At 39.9% G+C, this 17658-nt stretch overlaps 1 protein-coding gene across 7 annotated transcripts in view; it reads left to right on the top strand.

The window, feature by feature from the left end:
* Nucleotides 1-17658, top strand: part of PTPRS (protein tyrosine phosphatase receptor type S) — a 408837-nt gene that overhangs the window by 257357 nt on the left and 133822 nt on the right. For all 7 annotated transcript variants that reach the window (XM_053703177.1, XM_053703180.1, XM_053703178.1 and 4 more), the window contains exons 11-12: nucleotides 3966-4099; nucleotides 5748-5892. In XM_053703177.1, the coding sequence (XP_053559152.1) occupies nucleotides 3966-4099; nucleotides 5748-5892 (279 nt within the window). The remainder of the gene's footprint in view (nucleotides 1-3965; nucleotides 4100-5747; nucleotides 5893-17658) is intronic.

The raw sequence follows: 17658 nt of genomic DNA, 5'->3' as shown, positions 1-17658 counted from the left end.
TTCTATAGCGTTTCCAGTGTGTCAATATATAAATTAGTTACTTTGTTAACCATTTTGGGTTGTTGTTTTTTTTTACTTTCCTTTTCTCTTGTTAATTATACAGGTTACAGGGCATTAGCTTTTTATGCTTGCACACTTTTCCTGACTGCACATGGCAGTTATCCATAACTGCAGGCTTTTTAGCATCTGCTGAATTGGCACATAGAAACAAAACATCAAATACCTTCCTCTTCCTGTCCGCAACCTCCCCTGCTAGATCGTGCTTCTATACTGCGCTTTTATAATTAATGTTTTGCTCTTTGTATTGATTTTATTTTGAAGTGATCGTTTTATTTATCTAATATGTCTTCTCTTGGCTGTGGCAGATCTAACAAACAGAGGACCCTGGTCCAAGATCCCCCCAAAAAAGTAACTCAAAGTAATAGAACCGATCAATATATAACTAAACAGAATAATATTTATTCAAAAAGAAAATTATTAACCTTAAAACACAAACAATAATAAATCAAACAAAAAAAACAATGTGTTAGTGCAAAAAGGATATGTCCAGAAACGGAGACTAAATCCCAACTCCAAATGTGCATAAGTGATCCCAGGGATTACTTCTCAGTGGAAATGAATGCTGCAGTCGAACTCCAAGGGTTAACCTCAAATAAAACGGATCAATGCTGCCAATGGTGAAGTCCTGTGAGGCTACAGGGTTAATTCATATGCAAGTTGTATAGTCACATACTGCAGAGCTTCGCATCAAGCTCTAGATATAAACGCTATGGGAGACTCCAGCAGGAGCAGATAGAAGTGAACTCAGATGAATGTTAAAACAATTTATTAAAACGTGTTAAAATCACAGCGGTTTACAGAGAACGACCACAGCTCGAACATCCGTATATTACACAGACTGTATATTGTAAACAAGGTCTATAATTACGGTTTGCCGTTCAGAAGATTGGTCTCCACCCACAACGTGACATCACACGCTCAAATCCAACGATTCGTTTCACCAACTAGTCGCTTGACTTTTTTTAAAGATTTAATTTTGAAGTGATCGTTTTATTTATCTAATATGTCTTCTCTAGGCTGTGGCAGATCTAACAAACAGAGGACCCTGGTCCAAGATCACCCCCCCCCCCAAAAAAAAAAAAAGGATCTCTAAGTAATAGTAATAGAACCAATCAATATATAACTAAACAAAATAATATTTATTCTACAAAGCTATAGAATGATGTCATTGTAAACTATTTTAAAAATATAAATAAATATAAAAGTAAAAAAAAGTACTGTACACCTCTCCAGATCCCCACTCCACGGCTGCCCTCTTTCGAAGTTCTCACCAACAATGAACCCTTCAGTCATAAAAAGACACTCTCAAAATAAGTCCATTACTTAAAGCAAACCACAACCCAAAGTTAGTTCCCGTTATTAATTAAATCCATAAATTCAGCATTCTTAAGTCCATGAAAACTCAAAAAAGCCGTCACCGTTTATTCTTGATTCACTTTTTCTCAAAGCAGCCAGCAGACATTAATATGTAGAATCAGAGTTACGGCATATTGTGAGCAGCTTGTTTATTCAGTATACTGACAGCTTGTATAATCCCATGACAGAGTGACTGACGAGGTAACTGTTTAATATACAAAGACTTTATTCTGGCTCCCGCCTTGCAGACCCTGGAGTCACCTGAGTTCTATGACAAAGTAGCAGTGCACGTCATGTGACACAACTTGAGATTTTTTTTCCCTGTTTTTTTTTCCCCAGAAAAATAGAAATTTTTGAATAAATTGGAAGGAAAAAAATGCAGCGTGGAGTCGTTTTATAAATGAAACGCCATTTTGTTACTTTGGGGACATGTATATAAAAGTATTCTGCTTGCAATAAAAGTACAGCTTATTCAGTAAATAAACTAAACTTGCTTTTTAAAACTATTTTTTTGTTACAAATGGAATAACAAGGTCTGTATATGTTAAAGGGATACTAACCCCTCATTTTTTCTTTCATGATTCAGATAGCGCATGCAATTTTAAGCAACTTTCTAATTTACTCCTGTTATCAATTTTTCTTTGTTCTCATGTTATCTTGATTTGAAAAAGCAGTAATAAAAGGTTAGGAGCCGGCCCATTTTTTAGTTCAGCACCTTGGTAGAGCTGCTGATTGGTTTGCTACATTTAGCCACAAATCAGCAAGTGCTACCCATGTGCTGAACAAAAAATGGTTTGGCTCTAAAGCTTACAGTACTGCTTTTTCAAATCAAGATAGCATGAGAACAAAGAAAAATTGATAATAGGAGTAAATTAGAAAGGTGCTTAAAATCTCATGCTCTATCTGAATCATGAAATTAAAAAAATGGGTTTAGTATCCCTTTAAGAACATTTTAACAATACATGAGAACAGGCAACCACCCCCCTTTCCCTCAAAAGCAACAAAATAAGCAATAAACACACAAAAAACACATTTGCCCCTTAGCGCCAATTGCAAATAAAAAGTTAAGTAACTGGCATTATTTGTGCCAGTAGACTATGGACATTGGGGGAGTGTAAGGACTACCTCAATATTTAAACTCCAATAGCAAGGTTTATCTTTGGAGTGGTGCTTTAAAAAAAAAAAATTGAGAAAAGGAAACGGACACAACATATACATGCAATTTAATTAAAAAAAATTCTACTGCTATAATTTTCCATTTCTTCTTCCCCTTCATATTTGTCATTTTTCTCATGGACTTCTAAAATCTTAAGGTTTGCATTATCTATAGATGAAGGTATTGTGTATTTGTGTGAGGCAGTGGTTTGCAACACTTCCTTACTTAAAGGGACACTAAAGGCAGAAAAAAAATTACTCCTATTATCAATTATTATTCATTCTCTTGCTATCTTTATTTTAAAAGCAGGAATGTAAATCTTAGCAGCCAGCCTATTATAGGTTCAGCACCATGGATAGTGCTTGCTTATTGGAGGCTTACATTTACCCATCAATAAGCAAGCATAACCCAGGTTCTGAACCAAAAATGGGCCGGCTCCTATGCATCACATTCCTGCTTTTAAAATAAAGATAGCAAGAGAATGAAGAAAAAAAAAAAAAAAAGTAGTAATTTAGAAAGTTGCTTAAAATGTCATGCTTTATCTGAATCATGAAATAAAAAAATTGGGTTCAGTGTCCCTTTTAAGTATTTGTTTAATGTCTTTAGGGCACCTCTGGCATGCTAGGATGTGTTTTTTCATCCTTGTAGCATTTGGAAAACAATAATTCTTCTCACAATATTTGCAAATTGCTGCTTTGCTCTCAGCAGAAATTGCACTTTGGAAATGTTTCCAAACACTAAATCAGTTTATAAGACCCAAACATGGCTAAGGATCCACTGTAACTAGAATTAACTCTGCCCTCTCATCGTTTATAATACAAGAAGAGGGGCTTAGCTAGGAATGGTCATAACTCTGTAGCCTGCCCTGGTTTATGCCTCCTTTTGCAAAAAGAGGCTGCACCCTGGGTGGGTACTATCCTATAGGGAAGACTACTAATCGCTGTCCGTCCACATTTATGCTCTTCTCTCCAGTCTAATAGTGCAAATGATCATTGGACATTTGGTCTCCCTAAGGGTAATGGGGCAACCAGATGTGGTCTCCTTTGTCCAGAGGGATAAAGCGGCACGTCCACTGCCAAGGCCCATGTAGGCCGAAGCGTACATCTGGGATTATCTGTTTATATCCTTTATTCAGAAGAGAATTACCTGGACTGTCCTAATAGACTGATATGCTACTGGAAAGTTCTATTCCGTGAAAAGCACATTATGGGCAAACAGATGCTGCCCTATTCCAGGGCAGCTACAAACGTCCTCTGTTGAGCGCTTTTCTCCAGTCTATGATGTAATAGTTATCGGATTTATTTTCTTTATGACTGTAATGTCTAATATTTCATTTTAATTGCATTATTATGACGTTAATTGTTTGCGTTTAATGTCTCTTTTGTGCATACAGTACCTGGACAGCCAATGAATTTTAGAGCTGAAGCAAAATCAGAAACCCGTATTGTTCTCACATGGAGCCCCCCAAGTCAGGACAGCATTCTAAAATATGAGCTTATCTACAAAGAAGGGGATCAAGGAATTGAGGTATGTTTTGTTGTGTTTTTAACTAATAACACGGATACATTCTCATTACATTCAATTTCATTTCTGATCTCAGGTTTACTAGGATTTATATTTTTGCCTTAACACTGTTCATTTCTAAGACCACCTTTTCTCAGCAATAACGTTCTGAAACAGGTAAGAATATTTAAAGTGGCATAAAACAGCTGCAGTTCTCACGGAAGTAACAGTCTGAAAAGCTTGTGGCTGCTGGGAGATAAAGCAGAAAAAGCATCTAAATATTAAAAAAAAAATATTATGTAAACTAGAGTAAAAAAAGCTTACTGTTACTATTGTGTTTGTATGTCCGTATTCTGTCTCCCTTATCAGCAGTTTAACAGAGTATAATCTAATCTGATCTCACCAGACATGGCCCGCTTGAGCGGTGCACATGCATGTTCTATTGGAAAACGTCTGCTTGTGCGGCCTAGAGAGAGAGCCGTGCGTGTTGAGGTCCTGCACATTCACAAATTTTTCCTGTTGAATCTGACTGAAGCGTGCATGGAAATTAGCCGTGCACTCTACAGACAGCAGTATAAGTCACATGCTTCTATGAGAAGCATTGTGCTTCAAGCACAGCACAGAAAATGTGTTATTTGTCCTATAATAATGAAACGGAAATGTTATTTAGGAATGTGAATTAAAAATAAATAAATTGCATGATTTTGCAGTTATAAAATGATTACCACACAGAGTACATTTTACTGTCTTATTGTCTCGCTCAGCTAGAAATGTAGTGTTTACCTCCTTTAGTTGAATATTTTAGTCAGACCCAGTGACTCTCGTGTGACCATCTGGAATACCCCCTGCAATCTGTTTTATCTCCTTTAAGTCGTTTTGCCTGTCAGTGTTAAAATTTGCAATGTGTAATTTGGCACTTACAGGCGAGAACCACTTCTTTAAGTCAACAGTGGTACCATGCAGTATATTTAAAGGAATATGAAACCCGAAATTTTTCAATCACGATTCACCTAGAGCATAGCATTTTGAACAACTTCCCAATTTACTTTTGTTCTCTAATTTGATTTGTTCTTTTGTTATCCTTTGTTTAAAAGAATACTTGGGTATGCTCAGGAGCAGCAAAGCACTAATGGGAGCTAGCTGCTGATTGGTGGCTGCACATATATGCATCTCGTCATTGGCTTACTTGATGTGTTTAGCTAACTCCCAGTAGTGGATTGCTTCTCCTTCAACAAAGGATACTAAGAGAATAAAGCAATATTAATAATATAAGTTAATTAGAAAGTTGTTTAAGATTTTATGCTCTATCTGAAGCATGAAAGAAAACTTTTGGGTTCTATGTCCCTTTAAGAGAGTTCAGTATATGTTTCTATGGCAACCACTCCCCTAGTACACATACAGACACGCTCTTCCTGACCACACCTACTAGTTGTTTTGGGACGAGTATTGGGAAACGTTGATGGATCATTTACAAGATATGACTGCATTAACCTTTTTGATGTATCTTTTTACCATATTTCACTGTATATTATATGAAATGTTTATTGAATGAAATTTCGTTAATTCATATGTGTTTTCTTTTTAAGTTTACACCCTATTGTGCAGTTTTCTGAGATAGTTCACCAAGAAGCAAAATAACTCTTGCTGTTTACACACACGTGTTTTGTTCCAGATCAGAAAGAGCTTTGACCCAGCGACATCCCATTCAGTGGAAGGCTTAAAACCCAACACAGAGTATTTATTCCGATTGGCTGCTCGTTCTACTCAGGGGATGGGCGCTTGGACCTTGGACGTCAGAGAGAGGACCATGCAGTCCAGTAGGTGTCTATAGGTTATAGCATTGATCTGATAAAGTAGTCAAAGGCCTAGAGTTTTTTTAATGTTGAGTGTAATTTTTAAATCACAGATTATGGTTTAGAACACTACGGTGTATTAATCAAAGGGCTGGCACAATTCTGTTTTAATCGGTACTGAAAAATGATGAGGCTATCGGTACACAAGGAAGAATCTTATCTTCTAACGCAAAAGGAATATTTAAAGGGACAGTTAACGTGGAAATTAATGTTACATAATTCTGTAGTATGAACAGAATTATGTAACATTAACCTAGCAATGTTAAAGATCTAACCCCTCAAAACTGTATTTACCTTATCTTCTTTGTCAGCCTCTTCTGCTAGTCTGTTTTTTACAAAAGCGTGTGACCGGAGTGCTGTCTAATCACAGTGCGGCCGATGGCGCCATTAAACTAAATGCAGCACGCGCCTGCAGTGGGTATAGCAGCTGACATGCTTTTAAAAAAAACAGAGGAGCGAAAGAGGCTGGCGAGGAAGGTAAGGTAAGTACAGCTTTGGGGGTTAAATCTTTAAAATGTGTGTGTGTGTGTATGTATATATGTGTATGTATATGTATATATGTGTATATGTACATATATACACACACATACATACAGGTGTTGCTAGGTTAATACTGTAGAATTTAATAACCTCAACGTATACTGTACCTTTTATTAATAAAAAAATGTTATTCACTCACTTAACATTACTTAATTGTCTCACACATGTCGCGTGACAGCATACCCATGCTGTTCTTTATGGAAATGATGCTAAATCTTTGTATGGATAATATTCTAAAATTCCATTAAAGAGACAGTAAAGTCTAAATCAAAATTTCACGATTCAGACAGATTGTGTAATTTTAAAACCTTTTCCGTTTACTTCTATTAAATTTGCTTTGTTCTTTTGGAATCCTTAGTTGAAGAGCATGCCTATATAGGCTCAGGAATAGCAATGCACTGCTGTGAGCTAGCAATTGATTGGTGACTGCACATATATCCCTCTTGCCATTCAATTTCCATAAATGTTTTGTAGATTATCTATTTATATAGCTCATCTGGGAGTGTTTTTGGAACAATTTATAGTTTTGCTTATTTTTAAATAACATTGTGCAGATTTTCAGACTCTAACCAAGCCCCAAAGTATCAGATGTATACTGAGGTCTACAGATTCCTGCTGGCTCCTGTTTGTCTAATCTGTCTTTTCATATGCAGTGGGGGGAGGGTGTCTGCTCTCTCTGCTTTCCCAAACCCTTTCAATGGGTTCTCCCAGCCTTACCTCATTAACAGTGCTAAACTGGGAGCTTCTAAGTAAGTTCTTAAAAGGTTTTGTACTGGATTTTTAGATTGGTATCTGTGCATATTCTTCTTTATAGTATTGTCTATTACATGCAGTTATATGAACATTGGTGTATAGTATACTGTCCCTTTAAGCCTTTCTAGGTTTACTCTTCAACAAAGCATATCAAGATAATGAAGCCAATTTGATTGTAGAAGTAAATTGTACGCATCGTGAAATCAAAATCTTTTAAAATCACTTTACCGTCCCTTTAAGACCACCATAAGATTTTGGTGACATTAGATCTTTTAAATAACAATAACAAAGATTTGTTTTTGTGACCTTAACATACGTTGTTGTGTTTTTAGACTAAATGATCAACAATGCAGCCTGCCTATTAAACTTTTTAAAGGACCACTTGGATTTCTTTAAATGAGCTTATTAGGACTTGGTAACTTGCAGCCTGTTAGGCTATTATATATCAGCAACGGTTTGGTTATACAGTGTATAGTAGATTTTTATATGGCGGATTTAGAGCTAGCCCACTGGAATTAGCCGTTTCTTCCTGGAAACTTATAAGTTACACATGCTGCAGGGAGGAATATGAATAGTGCACGTAGACAACAATAATACATGCTCCTCCCTGCACACCCTGCAGCATGTGTAACTCATAAGTGTCCAGGAAAACATGGCTGAGGTGATGTTTATTCTCAACATTTGTATCCAAACTCTCTGTCACAGTCCACAACTAAATATAAAAAGATTCCAAATTGTTCATGGTATCTGTGTTTGAGCATACATTTTCTTAAATGTACATAATACTCATATTCTAAATCACTTGAAACTGATGCAGTATAACTGTAAAAAGCTGACAGGAAAATATCACCTGAGCATCTCTATGTAAAAAAGGAAGATATTTTACCTCCCAATTTCCTCAGCTCAGCAGAGTAAGTTCTGTGTAAACAAAATATACTTCAGCAGGTTAAAAAATAAAAAGAAGAAATGAACAGCAGCCAATCAGCATCAGCAGTGCTGAGTAGTGATGTTGCGAATAGTTCGCCGGCGAACATAGCATGTTCGCATTCGCCTCGGCGGGCGAACATATGCAATGTTCGATCCGCCCCCTATTCGTCGTCATTGAGTAAACTTTGACCCTGTACCTCACAGTCAGAAGACACATTACAGCCAATCAGCAGCAGACCCTCCCTCCCAGACCCTCTCACCTCCTGGACAGCATCCATTTTAGATTCATTTGGAAGCTGCATTCTTAGTGAGAGGGGGGACAGTGTAGCTGCTGCTGATTTAATAGGGAAATCGATAGCTAGGCTAGTGTATTCAGTGTCCACTACAGTCCTGAAGGACTCATCTGATCTCTGCTGTAAGGACAGCACCCCAAAAAGCCCTTTTTAGGGCTAGAACATCAGCCTGCTTTTTTTTTTTTCCCTGTGTAATCTAATTGTAGTTGCCTGCCAGCTCAGGCTCACAGCGTATACTGTGCCCACTTACCCAGTGCCACCACTCATATCTGCTGTAACAGTAGTGTACATTTAAAAAAAAACAACCCTTTTTTGACTGTGAAATAATAGCAGACAGCTGCCAGTACCCAAGATGGCCGCCAATAAGGCAGATGGGGAGGGTTAGAGAGCTGTTTTGGGGGGGATCAGGGAGGTTGGGGGCTAAGGGGGGATGCTAAACCACAGCATATGTAATTATGCTAAAAAACAAAAAAAAAACCTTTTATTTTAGTACTGGCAGACTTTCTGTCAGTACTTAAGATGGCGGGGACAATTGTGGGGTGGGGAGGGAAGGGAGCTGTTTGGGAGGGATCAGGGGGTCTGATGTGTCAGGTGGGAGGCTGATCTCTACACTAAAGCTAACATTAACCCTGCAAGCCCCCTACAAACTACCTAATTAACCCCTTCACTGCTAGCCATAATACACGTGTGATGCGCAGCAGCATTTAGCGGCCTTCTAATTACCAGAAAGCAACGCCAGAGTCATATATGTCTGCTATTTCTGAACAAAGGGGATCCCAGAGAAGCATTTACAACCATTTGTGCCATAATTGCACAAGCTGTTTGTAAATAATTTCAGTGAGAAACCTAAAATTGCGAAAAAATTTGTTTGTTTTTTAAATTTGATCTCATTTGGCGGTGAAATGGTGGCATGAAATATACAAAAATGGGCCTAGATCAATACTTTGGGTTGTCTACTACATTACACTTAAGCTAAAATTAACTCTACAAGCTGCCTACATGCTCCCTAATTAACCCCTTCACTGCTGGGCATAAAACACGTGTGGTGCACAGTGGCATTTAGCAGTCTTCTAATTACCAAAAAGCAACGCCAAAGCCATATAAGTCTGCTGTTTCTGAACAAAGGGGATCCCAGAGAAGCATTTACAACCATGTATGCCATAATTACATAAGTTGTTTGTAAATAATTTCTGTGAGAAACCTAAAGTTTGTGAAAAAGTGAACAATTTTTTTTTATTTGATCGCATTTGGCGGTGAAATGGTGGCATGAAATATACCAAAATGGGCCTAGATCAATAATTTGGGTTGTCTACTACACTAAACTTAAGCTAAAATTAACTCTACAAGCTGCCTACATGCTCCCTAATTAACCCCTTCACTGCTGGGCATAAAACACGTGTGGTGCGCAGTGGCATTTAGCAGCCTTCTAATTACCAAAAAGCAACGCCAAAGCCATATAAGTCTGCTATAATGGCATGTCTGGCACACAGTGTTGGGGCAAGGGTCCATCTGACCACTGATACCTGGTCTGCAAAGCATGGTCAGGACAGGTATATCACCTACACTGCGCACTGTGAAGCGGGCGTAACCCTTACACTACCTGATCGATACAACATCATACCTGATGTTTTAAAGCACGTTATTCCAAACAATTTAGGAATGTTAGGTGATTTATGCCCTTTATGGATTAAAACCAGACTCTGCATCAACTATGTAATTTTCCATGGGAGTTTTGCCATGGATCCCCCTCCGGCATGCCACAGTCCAGGTGTTAGTGCCCTTGAAACAACTTTTCCATCACTATTGTGGCCAGAAAGAGTCCCTGTGAGTTTTAAAATTCGCCTGCCTATTGAAGTCTATGGCGGTTCGCCCGTTTGCAAACTTTTGCGGAAGTTTGCGTCCGCCGTTCGCGAACCCAAATTTTTAGGTTCGCGACATCACTAGTGCTGAGGTCATGAACTCTTTTACTGTGATCTCATGAGATTTGACTTAACTCATAAGATTTCATAGTAAACTTCCTTAAACTGAATAGGGAAATAAAATGAGTATGCACGAAAGCTCACTCCCTTAGCTGTCCCGGGACAGACATACTGATTTGCTGCTTAGAAGTCCTTTACAATGGGATGTGGCTACTTAGGAACTTTTGAGGTAAAATATCTTTCTTTTTTACATAGAGATGTTCAGGTGATATTTTCTAGTCAGCTTTTTACAGCTATACTGCATCATTTTCAAGTGTTTCAAAATGTGGCTATCATGGCCCTTTAATCTTTCTCTTTTGATCCACATTGTATAAGAAATATTTGATGACAGTTTTTTGTTATCTTTATATTACAATTAATTATAGTGTCCTTTGTGTGACATACATATGAAAAAACAAACCAAAGGTAACACGTGGCCAAAAAGTTGACAGACAAGCTGCATTGTGGTACATAAAAATGTAATTTGCTATAATAACACAATATATTAAATGTGTTTTTCTTTTCAATACTGAAGTGAGATTTAATACAACCTACTAAAATAAAATGCCCCCGATTTACGTAACGTACCGAAATAAATAAATATTGCATAGGAGAAACACAATTAGTATGTGAGCTCAGTAAGAGCAACATTAGATAGGGGAATTATTTAATTCTGTGAATGATAATATCCCCTAATGTCATTATAATTAGCAAACGCTAATTATAATGACATGACTAAGATTAAGCACTCAATAATTAAATGCCTGACCCGAATAAATTAAATAATTTGAATCTTTTACTTTCAATTGCATATAAAATTGTCATAGGAAATAGTTTGCGTCTGATAAAACTTCTGTTTTTATTAGGATATTGAAACTAACCTTTTCTCCAACATAGGTGTGTCCGGTCCACGGCGTCATCCTTACTTGTGGGATATTCTCTTCCCCAACAGGAAATGGCAAAGAGCCCAGCAAAGCTGGTCACATGATCCCTCCTAGGCTCCGCCTACCCCAGTCATTCTCTTTGCCGTTGTACAGGCAACATCTCCACGGAGATGGCTTAGAGTTTTTTAGTGTTTAACTGTAGTTTTTTCATTATTCAATCAAGAGTTTGTTATTTTCAAATAGTGCTGGTACGTACTATTTACTCAGAAACAGAAAAGAGATGAAGAATTCTGTTTGTATGAGGAAAATGATTTTAGCAACCGTAACTAAAATCCATGGCTGTTCCACACAGGACTGTTGAGAGCAATTAACTTCAGTTGGGGGAACAGTTTGCAGTCCCTTGCTGCTTGAGGTATGACACATTCTAACAAGACGATGTAATGCTGGAAGCTGTCATTTTCCCTATGGGATCCGGTAAGCCATGTTTATTACGATTGTAAATAAGGGCTTCACAAGGGCTTATTTAAACTGTAGACTTTTTCTGGGCTAAATCGATTGATTATTAACACATATTTAGCCTTGAGGAATCATTTTATCTGGGTATTTTGATATAATAATATCGGCAGGCACTGTTTTAGACTCCTTATTCTTTAGGGGCTTTCCCAAAGCATAGGCAGAGTCTCATTTTCGCGCCGGTGTTGCGCACTTGTTTTTGAGAGGCATGGCATGCAGTCGCATGTGAGAGGAGCTCTGATACTTATAAAAGACTTCTGAAGGCGTCATTTGGTATCGTATTCCCCTTTGGGTTTGGTTGGGTCTCAGCAAAGCAGATACCAGGGACTGTAAAGGGGTTTAAAGCTTAAAACGGCTCCGGTTCCGTTATTTTAAGGGTTAAAGCTTCCAAAATCGGTGTGCAATATTTTCAAGGCTTTAAGACGCTGTGGTGAAAATTTGGTGAATTTTGAACAATTCCTTCATGTTTTTTCGCAATTGCAGTAATAAAGTGTGTTCAGTTTAAAATTTAAAGTGACAGTAACGGTTTTATTTTAAAACGTTTTTTGTACTTTCTGATCAAGTTTATGCCTGTTTAACATGTCTGAACTACCAGATAGACTGTGTTCTGAATGTGGGGAAGCCAGAATTCCTATTCATTTAAATAAATGTGATTTATGTGATAATGACAATGATGCCCAAGATGATTCCTCAAGTGAGGGGAGTAAGCATGGTACTGCATCATTCCCTCCTTCGTCTACACGAGTCTTGCCCACTCAGGAGGCCCCTAGTACATCTAGCGCGCCAATACTCCTTACTATGCAACAATTAACGGCTGTAATGGATAATTCTGTCAAAAACATTTTAGCCAAAATTAACCCTTGTCAGCGTAAGCGTGGCTGCTCTGTTTTAGTTACTGAAGAGCATGACGACGCTGATATTAATATCTCTGAAGGGCCCCTAACCCAATCTGAGGGGGCCAGGGAGGTTTTGTCTGAGGGAGAAATTACTGATTTAGGGAACATTTCTCAGCAGGCTGAATCTGATGTGATTACATTTAAATTTAAATTGGAACATCTCCGCATTTTGCTTAAGGAGGTATTATCCACTCTGGATGATTGTGAAAATTTAGTCATCCCAGAGAAACTATGTAAAATGGACAAGTTCCTAGAGGTGCCGGGGCTCCCAGAAGCTTTTCCTATACCCAAGCGGGTGGCGGACATTGTTAATAAAGAATGGGAAAGGCCCGGTATTCCTTTCGTCCCTCCCCCCATATTTAAAAAATTGTTTCCTATGGTCGACCCCAGAAAGGACTTATGGCAGTCAGTCCCCAAGGTCGAGGGAGCGGTTTCTACTTTAAACAAACGCACCACTATTCCCATAGAGGATAGTTGTGCTTTCAAAGATCCTATGGATAAAAAATTAGAAGGTTTGCTTAAAAAGATGTTTGTTCAGCAGGGTTACCTTCTACAACCCATTTCATGCATTGTCCCTGTCACTACTGCCGCATATTTCTGGTTTGATGAACTGCTTAAGGTGCTCGATAGTGACTCTCCTCCTTATGAGGAGATTATGGACAGAATCAATGCTCTCAAATTGGCTAATTCTTTCACTCTAGACGCCTCTTTGCAATTGGCTAAGTTAGCGGCTAAGAACTCTGGGTTTGCTATTGTGGCGCGCAGAGCGCTTTGGTTGAAATCTTGGTCGGCTGATGCGTCTTCCAAGAACAAGCTACTAAACATTCCTTTCAAGGGGAAAACGCTGTTTGGTCCTGACTTGAAAGAGATTATCTCTGATATCACTGGGGGTAAGGGCCACGCCCTTCCTCAGGATCGGCCCTTCAAGGCAAAAAATAGACCTAATTTTCGTCCCTTTCGTAAAAACGGACCAGCCCAAGGTGCTACGTCCTCTAAGCAAGAGGGTAATACTTCTCAGGCCAAGCCAGCTTGGAGACCAATGCAAGGCTGGAACAAGGGAAAGCAGGCCAAGAAACCTGCCACTGCTACCAAGACAGCATGAAATATTGGCCCCCGATCCGGGACCGGATCTGGTGGGGGGCAGACTCTCTCTCTTCGCTCAGGCTTGGGCAAGAGATGTTCTGGATCCTTGGGCGCTAGAAATAGTCTCCCAGGGTTATCTTCTGGAATTCAAGGGACTTCCCCCAAGGGGGAGGTTCCACAGGTCGCAGTTGTCTTCAGACCACATAAAAAGACAGGCGTTCTTACATTGTGTAGAAGACCTGTTAAAAATGGGAGTGATTCATCCTGTTCCATTAAGAGAACAAGGGATGGGGTTCTACTCCAATCTGTTCATAGTTCCCAAAAAAGAGGGAACGTTCAGACCAATCCTAGATCTCAAGATCTTAAACAAATTTCTCAAGGTCCCATCGTTCAAGATGGAAACCATTCGAACTATCCTTCCTTCCATCCAGGAAGGTCAATTCATGACCACGGTGGATTTAAAGGATGCGTATCTACATATTCCTATCCACAAGGAACATCATCGGTTCCTAAGGTTTGCATTCCTGGACAAACATTACCAGTTCGTGGCGCTTCCTTTCGGATTAGCCACTGCTCCAAGGATTTTCACAAAGGTACTAGGGTCCCTTCTAGCGGTGCTAAGACCAAGGGGCATTGCAGTAGTACCTTACCTGGACGACATTCTGATTCAAGCGTCGTCCCTTCCTCAAGCAAAGGCTCACACGGACATTGTCCTGGCCTTTCTCAGATCTCACGGCTGGAAAGTGAACGTGGAAAAGAGTTCTCTATCCCCGTCAACAAGGGTTCCCTTCTTGGGAACAATTATAGACTCCTTAGAAATGAGGATCTTTCTAACAGAGGCCAGAAAAGCAAAGCTTCTGGACTCTTGTCGGATACTTCATTCCGTTCCTCTTCCTTCCATAGCTCAGTGCATGGAAGTGATCGGGTTGATGGTGGCGGCGATGGACATAGTTCCTTTTGCGCGCATTCATCTAAGACCATTACAACTGTGCATGCTCAGTCAGTGGAATGGGGACTATACAGACTTGTCTCCGAAGATACAAGTAAATCAGAGAACCAGAGACTCACTCCGTTGGTGGCTGTCCCTGGACAATCTGTCTCAAGGGATGATGTTCCACAGACCAGAGTGGGTCATTGTCACGACCGACGCCAGTCTGATAGGCTGGGGCGCGGTCTGGGGATCCCTGAAAGCTCAGGGTCTTTGGTCTCGGGAAGAATCTCTTCTACCGATAAATATTCTGGAACTGAGAGCGATATTCAATGCTCTCCAGGCCTGGCCCCAGCTTGCGAGGACCAGGTTCATACGGTTTCAATCAGACAACATGACGACTGTTGCGTACATCAACCATCAGGGGGGAACAAGGAGTTCCCTAGCGATGGAAGAAGTAACCAAAATTATTCTTTGGGCGGAGTCTCACTCCTGCCACCTGTCTGCTATCCACATCCCAGGAGTGGAAAATTGGGAAGCGGATTTTCTGAGTCGGCAGACATTGCATCCGGGGGAGTGGGAACTCCATCCGGAAATCTTTGCCCAAGTCACTCACCTGTGGGGCATTCCAGACATGGATCTGATGGCCTCTCGTCAGAACTTCAAAGTTCCTTGCTACGGGGCCAGATCCAGGGATCCCAAGGCGGCTCTAGTGGATGCACTAGTAGCACCTTGGACCTTCAAACTAGCTTATGTGTTCCCGCCATTTCCTCTCATCCCCAGGCTGATAGCCAGGATCAAGCAGGAGAGGGCGTCGGTGATCTTGATAGCTCCTGCGTGGCCACGCAGGACTTGGTATGCAGATCTGGTGAATATGTCATCGGCTCCACCTTGGAAGCTACCTTTGAGACGAGACCTTCTTGTTCAGGGTCCGTTCGAACATCCGAATCTGGTTTCACTCCAGCTGACTGCTTGGAGATTGAACGCTTGATTTTATCGAAGCGAGGATTCTCAGATTCTGTTATCGATACTCTTGTTCAGGCCAGAAAGCCTGTGACTAGAAAGATTTACCATAAAATTTGGAAAAAATATATCTGTTGGTGTGAATCTAAAGGATTCCCTTGGGACAAGGTTAAGATTCCTAGGATTCTATCCTTCCTTCAAGAAGGATTGGAAAAAGGATTATCTGCAAGTTCCCTGAAGGGACAGATTTCTGCCTTGTCGGTATTACTTCACAAAAAGCTGGCAGCTGTGCCAGATGTTCAAGCCTTTGTTCAGGCTCTGGTTAGAATCAAGCCTGTTTACAAACCTTTGACTCCTCCTTGGAGTCTCAATTTAGTTCTTTCAGTTCTTCAGGGGGTTCCGTTTGAACCCTTACATTCCGTTGATATTAAGTTATTATCTTGGAAAGTTTTGTTTTTAGTTGCGATTTCTTCTGCTAGAAGAGTCTCAGAATTATCTGCTCTGCAGTGTTCTCCTCCTTATCTGGTGTTCCATGCAGATAAGGTGGTTTTACGTACTAAACCTGGTTTTCTTCCAAAAGTTGTTTCTAACAAAAACATTAACCAGGAGATTATCGTACCTTCTCTGTGTCCAAAACCAGTTTCAAAGAAGGAACGTTTGTTGCACAATTTGGATGTTGTTCGCGCTCTAAAATTCTATTTAGATGCTACAAAGGATTTTAGACAAACATCTTCCTTGTTTGTTGTTTATTCAGGTAAAAGGAGAGGTCAAAAAGCAACTTCTACCTCTCTCTCTTTTTGGATTAAAAGCATCATCAGATTGGCTTACGAGACTGCCGGACGGCAGCCTCCCGAAAGAATCACAGCTCATTCCACTAGGGCTGTGGCTTCCACATGGGCCTTCAAGAACGAGGCTTCTGTTGATCAGATATGTAGGGCAGCGACTTGGTCTTCACTACACACTTTTACCAAATTTTACAAGTTTGATACTTTTGCTTCTTCTGAGGCTATTTTTGGGAGAAAGGTTTTGCAAGCCGTGGTGCCTTCCATTTAGGTGACCTGATTTGCTCCCTCCCTTCATCCGTGTCCTAAAGCTTTGGTATTGGTTCCCACAAGTAAGGATGACGCCGTGGACCGGACACACCTATGTTGGAGAAAACAGAATTTATGTTTACCTGATAAATTTCTTTCTCCAACGGTGTGTCCGGTCCACGGCCCGCCCTGGTTTTTTTAATCAGGTCTGATATTTTATTTTCTTTAACTACAGTCACCACGGTACCATATGGTTTCTCCTATGCAAATATTCCTCCTTAACGTCGGTCGAATGACTGGGGTAGGCGGAGCCTAGGAGGGATCATGTGACCAGCTTTGCTGGGCTCTTTGCCATTTCCTGTTGGGGAAGAGAATATCCCACAAGTAAGGATGACGCCGTGGACCGGACACACCGTTGGAGAAAGAAATTTATCAGGTAAACATAAATTCTGTTTTCTTAGCTTCTCCCAACTGATGTTTCTGGTCTGTGGGTAAATTTCCATCAGCTGATAATGATAATATTTTATTAAAAGAAAAAAAATAGTATGAGCTGAGTCGAAGACCCCAGGTCGGAATATTTGCTGTACTAATAAACAGAATATTTTGTTGTGTATCCCCAAAGCAGCAGAAGCAATAACCAGGACTTGTTTAATGTCTAAGCTTTCTAAACTGTAAATAGTAGGAAAGATGCAGGGTATTAAAGGAATAGTCAAGTCAAAATTAAACTTTCATGGTTCAGATAGATCAGCAATTTTAAGCAACTTTCTAATTAATTCCTATTATCAATTTGTCTTCGTTCTCTTGGTATCTTTATTTGAAAAGGCAGGAATGTAAGCATAGGAGCCACCCCATTTTTGGTTCAGAACCTGGGTAGCGCTTGCTGATTGGTGGCTACATTTAGACTGCCCAGGTGCTGTACCAAAAATGGGCCGGCTCCTAAAGATGGTAAAGCTAGCAAAAG

This window comes from Bombina bombina, chromosome 2, assembly GCF_027579735.1.
Source record: "Bombina bombina isolate aBomBom1 chromosome 2, aBomBom1.pri, whole genome shotgun sequence".
Lineage (NCBI taxonomy): Eukaryota > Metazoa > Chordata > Amphibia > Anura > Bombinatoridae > Bombina > Bombina bombina.
Note: the sequence above shows the minus strand (reverse complement) of the source record. Positions and strands in the feature narration are given on the sequence as shown.